This window comes from Orycteropus afer, unplaced genomic scaffold (genome assembly GCF_000298275.1).
Source record: "Orycteropus afer afer isolate SDZICR_OR568_19922 unplaced genomic scaffold, OryAfe1.0 scaffold00078, whole genome shotgun sequence".
NCBI lineage: Eukaryota > Metazoa > Chordata > Mammalia > Tubulidentata > Orycteropodidae > Orycteropus > Orycteropus afer.
Window position 1 is genome coordinate 4953852 of NW_006921665.1, and position 9082 is coordinate 4962933.

General features: G+C 36.9%; 1 protein-coding gene across 1 annotated transcript in view; it reads right to left on the reverse strand.

Moving 5' to 3' along the window:
• The window catches only part of ITSN1 (intersectin 1), a 217486-nt gene extending 210668 nt beyond the window's left edge, over positions 1 to 6818 (reverse strand). The window contains exons 1-3 of the mRNA XM_007941304.1: positions 6791 to 6818; positions 5223 to 5315; positions 4204 to 4267 (exon numbers count right to left, since the gene is read on the reverse strand). Of these exons, the coding sequence (XP_007939495.1) occupies positions 4204 to 4267; positions 5223 to 5315; positions 6791 to 6818 (185 nt within the window). The remainder of the gene's footprint in view (positions 1 to 4203; positions 4268 to 5222; positions 5316 to 6790) is intronic.
• Positions 6819 to 9082: the final 2264 nt, after the last annotated feature.

Consider the following 9082-nt stretch of genomic DNA (forward strand, 5'->3'; position numbering starts at 1 on the left):
GATTCTTCCTCCAATCCTGATGCCATGTTTTTCTTCATATAGTCCAGCTTCTCAGATTATTTGCTCAGCATATAGATTGAATAAGTGTGGGGAAAGGATATGGAAAGGAATTGGAATATAGTTTCTACAAGGGAACAAAAAATTATAAAAGTATCTAAGACATATTCCCTATCAGCCCACATCACTGATATATTTGAACTGAGGTCCAGAGCAAAGAAAGTAAGGTCCAGAGACAGAAATTAGAAAGAGTTCCCAATTCTTATTCCAGCATTCTCTTCTTCCCCAGATGACTGACATAAGGCACTGACTAAAACTTCATAGTCAACCTAATCCCTCTCTCTACCAAAAAGGACATGGGTCAACCCAGGGCCCCACCAAGAAAGTCATATGACAACACAAGACAAGTATGAGAGAGAGGAAGAGGAAACTATTTGATTAGATACCATTATCCTCCTTTTTATAAATTTAAAAATCCAGGCTCAAAGAGATCAATTGCTCAGGGTTACAAAATGAGTAAGTATCAGAGCTAGCACTGAAAGATAACATCAACTCTTGTTCATACTATGCACCATATCATATCACCAAGAACTCTACTGGTGCAGTGGTTAAGTGCTCAGCTGCTAACCAAAACACTGGCAGTTTGAACCTACCAGGCAATCCGCAGCCTTGGGCATCTTATAGGGGCAGTTCTGTGTTTTACAGGCTTACAATGAGTCATTACTGACTCAATGGCAACTGATAATAATCCCACACCCTCAGCAGGATATTTATAGTTCATGAAACTTATGATTACTTTTCAAAGACATATTTTTAGAAAAGATACATAGAGGGGTTTATTTGTTCTCCTAATGCAATTCTTGATGAAAATGAAATATGCCATCTGTGGTAGTCATGTTTGTGTGTCAACTTGGCTGGGCCTGGTTGAGTAGCTAGGCAGCTGCTGGTAGTTGTTCCCCATGAAGAGAATGGTAATAAACTCCATGGTGGGATCTACCACAAGCAGCTGAGTAGCTGCCTTTGGGATGTGGTCTGCTTCCTGCATATAAGGAGAAGTCTTGGGAATGGTCTCTAGCCTATGGCACGCTTGGATCCTGTATGTAGCCGTGTCATTGCTCAGCAGCCTGCCATGCTCTGCCGACCTTGGGACTTACAGTGGACTTAAGTTAATGGCCTGCTATGTGGTTTGGTAACATCGGAACTGTGCCTTTTTACTTGTCAACCTTGGGGCTTCTCAGTCTCAGCAGCCAGCAGCTGTCTGAGTGAAGAAACACCTCTAGCTTCAGTGGGCTGGGAGCAGGAGGCAGAGCTGGACCGCAAGGTTGAAGGGCTTTCACCTATCCCCTAGAGCCTGGCACTTTGGACTCAGACTTAAAGCCTCCAAATTGTAAGAATAAACTCCTGTTTGTTAAGGCCATCCCATTTGTGGTATATTATTGTCAGAGCGGCACTAGGTAATCAGAACACCATTGCAAACTTATTAAGCAAAATGTCAAAAAATAATTAAAGACATAAGGAATGTTTTTGATAAAAACCAAGACTATCAATTCATCACCATTGCTGTTAATAAAGATTTTCACTTTATAGTGAATAATAAATTGGAAAAATGAAGTTTGCTGCACTCAGCTAAAAAGAGTTTAGAAAACTAACAACTGTCTCAATGGAAAAAAGAAAATTCATTATAAAATGTTTTTCTCTGTAACATTTATTACAATACGACATAATTTTTATATTACTATCGACTATCTCCTTCAATTAGCTGTAATTTCTATGAAAGCAGAGACTTTGTCTATTTTGTTCACTGCTATATCCTTACCACCTATAGCAGTCATAGGCCCATAGCAGACGTTTGATAAATATTTTTAAAATGTTGAATAAATGCAAGTGGAGTGAGGTTTTCTTGCAGTAATCCATCTTGAGACTATTTCTTATATGAACGCTCACAGACTGAGAATATAGCATAAAAGCACAATTAGTAAAGGCAGCTATACCTTGGAAAGGAAGGTGTTCTAGGGAGTGATCTTGACTGGTGTTGTGAAGCACAATCATGTTGTGAAGCACAATCACATACCAGAATGCAGAGCCAAAAAAGCTTTAACTGATTAACACAGATGTCCCAAGTCCCTCACATTTAAACTAACGCCACTTAACTGACAGGACAATGCTCCTGTGCACATAAGCATGAGTTCTTGGTCTCTTTCTCTCTCATTCTGAGCTGCTTCCTTTATTTTAAAGTAATTCCAAAAAAGAAAGAAAAAAAAAAAACTTGGTTATCTGATTTTCCTAGCTCACAGCAGATCAGAAGTTAGAACTGGAATGGCATCATGGGAGGAGGCTCACTAGTTGAAGGAGACAGTCTGGCAGCCAATATGCTGACAACCAGGAAAAAGAAAATAAAGCAGACACCAAAAAAAGCACAGGAATCTGGTATGATTTAGTTTCAATTCAAATATATCCATACACAAACACACACACACACACACACACACACGTATATTTATATTTCTCGTGAAAGTTTCACTAGTGTAGAACCTAGTGAATGATTTTCCAAATGATGAAAATTAATCAAGAAAAAGCTTAAATTATGTTCTGTCCACTTGAAGGCAACAAGAAGCTATGTCAATCATGGTAATTTCCATGAAAATTATAAATAAAAAAGGTTGATCATTTAAAGAGGCAAGCAATTAGTTGATGATTTTGTTATGTGGAACATCCTATTCCTGATGATGATAGTGGCGACCTCTTTGGGTTTTGTTTTGAGGGCCTATTTATTATGTGCCAGGCCCCACACTAAGCCCTTTATATACACTTGTTCTGCTATTTTTCTCAACAACTCTGTTACAAAAGTCATTATTCCCACTGTATAGATTAGAAACTAAAGTCACAGAGGGTAAATATATGCACCAAATCAGAAAGTAGTAGAGCCAGAATTCAAACTCAGGTGTGTAACAACAGCAAGCTGTCTGTACACTAACAACCCAGAGAAATGAAGCCTTAACTTCAAGGACCACACACTGTGGGGAAATGTGGCTTTTTGAAGCATAGCAGAATTCAGCATGGCTCCCCAAAGTCATGAACCCAAATCTATGTTTGCTATCCTTTTTTATTCATTCTGCCTCCCCTGTGCCTTTAAAAGACTGAATGCCTATTTGTGAAAAAGAATTCAACAATATTTATTATGCATTCTCTATGTACTATATTTTAATAGATACCATTTTTTTCCAACAGATACAGAACCATCAATTATTTTCTTTACCTTTTCTTCTCTAATTAATGAAAGATACAGGACCATTACCGTAGGAAACAAAAAAGATGAGGGATTCAGATGAGTCTAGGTGATTTAGATGAAGCTGAAACAAATTGGTGGTGAGAAAACAGAAAAATCTAGATTTCTCAATTCACTTTTGGACATAGTGTCATCTTTAAAATTTCATCACATTTTTTTTTAGTTCCACATTGAAACAAAACCCATCACTGTTGAGTCAATTCTGACTCATCACATCCCTACAGGACAGAGTAGAACTGCCAAATAGGGTTTCAGGGGCTGTAACCTTTATGGAAACAGACTGCCCTATCTTTCTCCTGGGAAGCAGCTGGTGGGTTCAACTTCTGGCCTTTTAGTCAGCAGCCAAGCACTTAACCACTGTTTCAGCAAGGCTGCTTAGTCCTGCATAACAAAAAACAAAACAAAACAAAAAAAACCTCACTGCCATTGAGTTGATTCTGACTCATAGCAACCCCCTTTGGGTTTCCAAGGCAGTAAATCTTTATGGAAGTAGATTGCCTCATCTTCCTTCCGCAGACTGGCTGGTGGATTTGAACTGCCAACCTCTGGTTAGGAACAAAATGTCTTAGGCACTGTGCCACCATAGCTCCTTAGTGCCACATTGGGAAAAAAAAAACCAACAAAACTCACTGCCATCGAGTTGATTCCGACTCACACCAACCCCCTCTGGGCTTCCAAGGCCAAATCTTTACAGAAATGGATTGTCCAGTCTTTCTTTCGCAGAGTGGCTGATGGGTTTGAACCGCCAACCTTCTGGTTAGCAGTCAAATGCCTTAGGCACTATACCATTTTAGAAGTATTTCTCTGGTAAGATATACTAGAATATTTCATGCTAGAAACACATGTTCTCCTTCTATAGCCTAAGAAATAATATTCCCAAATAGGATCATACCTTGTGCTTATATAAAATTCCGACTTACCATATCTGTGCTAAAACAGGTTGAGGTAACCCAGATTGGAAAAAAAAGTTTCTAGCTTGATCACCTGTAAATTAAATGGAAAAAGTTTCAGAAGAAAACATCAGCTGACAGAAATCCTCTCATAGAAAAATTATAAAAACAAGAAAGAGGCTGGTAATCCTGTAAATCCAGAACTGAATACATGATAAGAGGCAATGCTAAGTCTGTAAGAAACAGTAAGATGAATTCATCAGCAATGAGTTTAGAACTTAACATGTCTGAAATCATCTCAAAAGGGTCAATCATTGCAAGGGCGCATTGTCCACTTCAATTAACCTACCATTAACTCAGATGTTACCAGCTCCCCATTACGACAAAGCACAACTATAGAAATCTTGAAACTGATGACCCATATTTCTACTTTATAAAAATTCTAAAAACTGTCATTTCCAATACACACATTTCAAATGATCAAAAAGAATCAGCATCAATGATTAAGAATTAATAATAAATAAACAAAACAATTGTAATATACACAAACTCAAACTCCCAGGAAATCCAGATCCCATGTTTTCTAAAGATATTACCTGAAGAGTAATCAAATAGGAAAGATAATAAAAGCAGCAAAGTACACAAGGAACTTTAGGGACACAGCAATAGGAGAAATAATTTTTTTGAATGTTCAGAATGTGTTAATTTATTTAACAATTTCCAAAACCAGTTCAAGACCAGAATTAAGTAACTATTTTAGCTCAGAGGCCACAGACTAATTCTACATTGCTTAAAGAATGTGGTCCTTTGATGTTAAACAGTTCCCACCAGAGATGTGCCTGAAGCAAGTGGCTGGACATCCATGAAGGACTGCAAACAAGGTCTGAATGCAGTATGTTAAAAACAATTGTAAAATCAATCACTCTAGGCAAAGGCAAGACTGATAAAATGTCCCCTAGATCATACATGCCCGCCTTAGCTTTGCATAAGGTTTTCCACAGATACATACTACTGATGAGTAAAAACATAAAAATGCTCACTAAAATTACCAGTAATAAATCCAGATATTGGCTTTAAACTATGGAACTGTTGATCATGTTTTGCTCTTTCCTCTACAGTTATGGCCCAAATATCCAGGCTACCTACAATCCAAAAAAAAAAAAGGCAAATTATTCAATGAGAAAAACAAAATGCACATATACTGTTTCAAAAGTACTTTAAGATTCTGTCATAAGTTACAAATAGTTTGATAAATGAAGATGTTTGTCTTTGAATGTTACACATATAAAATAAGAAACTTAAGATTAAAGCAGGCCAAAAAAGGAGTTGTCACAGTGATGAATAGAGTGGGTACTCATTCAGTCATTTGAAAAATACTTATCAAGTGGCTTGTATGTGCAGGGCACCATGCTAGACTCAAAGGATAAACTGGTGTCCAAGAGAGATATGATCTCATCCCCCATAGATCTTACTTTCCTGCAACTTCTAAGGGGATTTTTAGTGCTTTGTCAGGATTGTTGTTATTATGTGCTGTCGAGTCGGCCCGACTCATAGCGACCCATCCTTGGGTTTCCCAAGCAGTATCACTATGGAAGTAGATTGCCCAACCTTCCTTCCAAGGAGTGGCTGGTGGGTTTGAACCGCCAGCCTTCTGGTATGCAGTCAAGTGCCTTAGGCACTATGCTACCAGAGCTGTCAGGATTAATCCTTGGGAATAATGAACATAAGCATCCAACAATTTAAAAGGAGAACAATAATAAACACAAAATAAAACAGAAGAACTCTAATGATTTTTAAAAGTGCATACTTTTGCACTGGAATCCTACAGGATCTTCCACAGATTTCATGAAAAGCATGGTGCTTCACGCCTTCTTACTCTCTCCAACATGACTACACTGGCCAGCTATTAAGAGTAATACATTAACAGGGCCTGTGCTCTCTCTTTAACATACTCAGCAAGAATAATATTTAATAATTTCCTAATAATAGTTGGCAAAGCTATCTGAAAAATACATTTTATTTAGACTGACATGTTTCAAAAGGATAAACTTAAATTTGTAAAAAATGTCATGCTTCCAATCCAGGCTTTGGAAAAACTATAGAACAAATCACCCAGTCACTTCAACAAATAAATTGCAAAGATAAGATAGGGAAAGAGGAGGAGTTCACTGACTAAGACTTAGAAGACACTTAACTTTTAATTGTAGTATATGCATTTTGTTTGGATCCTCATTTGAACAAATTATTACAAATAAGTTGTTTAAAAGCTATGAAGGAAATCAACACTGGACAGTTAACATAAGCAACAAATTACTGTAACTTTTACAGGTATGATAATGATGTTGCAGTTATGTTTTGGAAGTAGTTCTATTTTTTAGAAACACATAAGAATTTATGGATGAAATGAAATAATAAAGCTGAGAAGTGCTTCAAAAGAATCCAGATGAAGCCATGTTGGTCTTGAGTTGGTAATTACTGAAACTAGATGGCCACAGAAAGGTTGATTATACTATTCCATTTTGCGTATATTTGAAATTTTCCATAACACTACTTAAAAAAAAAAAAAAAAAAAGATGGTCTCAAATACATTAAGCAAGGAAGATTTTTTAAAACTTACCACCAAAAGGTGTTGGAAACTGAGCCATGGTTCTGTTACTTTTACCTTGCTAATTGACGCCTGTAATTGAAACACAGTTTAAGTTTATAAAAACTCCATTCCTACACACTTATAAACATACTCACATACTCTTTAATTATCAGAAGACTGATTCTAGAGCTATAGTTCTATAAAAGAAAGTTATAATAAAAGGATTCATTCATTCATTCTCTGCTTAATTTCTTAGTGCTGGGTACAGTGATGGGCGGGGAATGGCGAACAAAGACTCTAGCAACAATTTTTTAGTCTGGTAGTTGACACCATAGTTCAGCACTTGACTGCTAACCAGAAGGCTGGTGGTTCAAACCCACCAGCCACTCCTTGGAAGGAAGGTTGGGCAATCCTGCTTCCGTAGTGATACTGCCTTGGAAACCCAAGGAGGGGTCGCTATGAGTCAGGGGCGACTCGACGGCACATAGCAACAATCATTAGTCATTAGGGAAATACAAATGAAAGCCAAAATGAGATATGACTTCACACTCATTAGGATAGCTATGATCAGAAAAATGGAAAACAAGTGTTGTCACTTGAAGGCTATTGAAATATTCAAATTCTCATGCATTGCTAGTGGAACTGTAAACCAGAGCAGTCAACTCAACCCTGCGTGCCTAAACTAGCGTCCTTCTTATACTTCAACTCCCTATTCAAAACCATGTACCTTTAGTGTCACTACCAAAAAAACCAAACTCACTACCATGGAGTTGGATCTGACTCATAGCGACTCCTCCTTGGGTTCCTGAGGTGGTATCTTTACAGAAGTAGATTGCCCAATCTTCCTTCCGAGGAGTGGCTGGTGGGTTTGAACTGCCAGCCATCTAGTTAGCAGTCAAATGCCTTAGGCACTACGCCTCCAGAGTCTAAGCTAAATATGAGTAAAGACTCAATCTAATAAAAAGTCTAGCCCTTTGAGGTATGAATACAAATCACTCTATCAGAAATAAAATAAGGTTATCATTGTACATTCAACATACATTAAAAGGATCATATGAGAATAAAAGAAACAACTTTATGACAGCAAATCTGACAATATATAGGAAATGAACACATTTCTTGGAAAATAGCATTTATTAAAATTGACATAGAGGAAGCAGAATATCTGAATATTCTTACACTTATTAAAATTGATTTGGTATTAAAAGCCTTCCCAAAAAGAAAATTGTAATTCCAGATGGTTTCACAGGTGAATTCTATACAAAATTCAAGGAAGAAATAACATAAGAATTATATATACTTTTTCAAAAATTAGGAGGGATTACTGTCCAACTCAATATTTAAAAAAAAAACACCACAACCCTAATACCAAACCCTGACAAAACATTATTAAAAATAATTAATAAAAAGCATTATTAAAAAAATAGAACAATATCCTTAAAGACTATCAATACAAAAAATTCTTCATAAACTATTAAAAAATAAATACTAATATTATATTAAAAATATAATTAATTGTGACTGTGGAATAAGAACTTAGTTTTACCATAAGTAAGGAGGCCTTTGTCCTTGGCAATGGTGAAATAATCCTTGGAGTAACCAGTCTGCGATTGTCTGGGACACTTCCAGGCTACATCTGAGATTTGTGCTGGTGATTTAGGTGCTGGCCAGATGAGAAAAGACTCAATAAAGAGGCCAATATCAATTTGCCTCAAGAGGTATGATTTATCCTATCATGGAAGACTGGCCACTAAGAGCCAGAATACTAGCACAGAGAGTGAAAGGGTGATATGGAATATTGATATGGAACTCAACACTGAGAACTCTCCCACATTCACCCCTGTATCTCTTCCTCATGATGATCCTATTTGTACCCTTTACTATAACAAATCTTTAAGCATAATACTTTCCATGAAGTTCTGTGAGCTGTTCCAGACAATTATCAAACCCAAATGAAAAAATGAAGCCAATATGTAAAAGTGAATGATATGTGAACTCCCAAATTTGTGGCTGGTGTCTGCCTATTTGGCATTTTAAAGAATGGTGTCCTTTTAATTTGGAGATCTGCTCTAGCTCCAGGTGGCTAGGGTCAGAGAGAATGTGCCAGGAGGGTGACTGTGTTGAAATGGGAATGTGGAGACTGAATCAATCTCTACATTTTGGGAATTGGATTCATGCTGATTCTTATCCACAAAACTATCATCATAATGACCAAGTAAGGTTTATCCTAGAAATGCAAGGTTAGTTTAATATCAGAAAACAAATCAATTGTAGTTAACTATATTAACAAAATGAAGCAGAAAACTCGTATGATCATTTCAA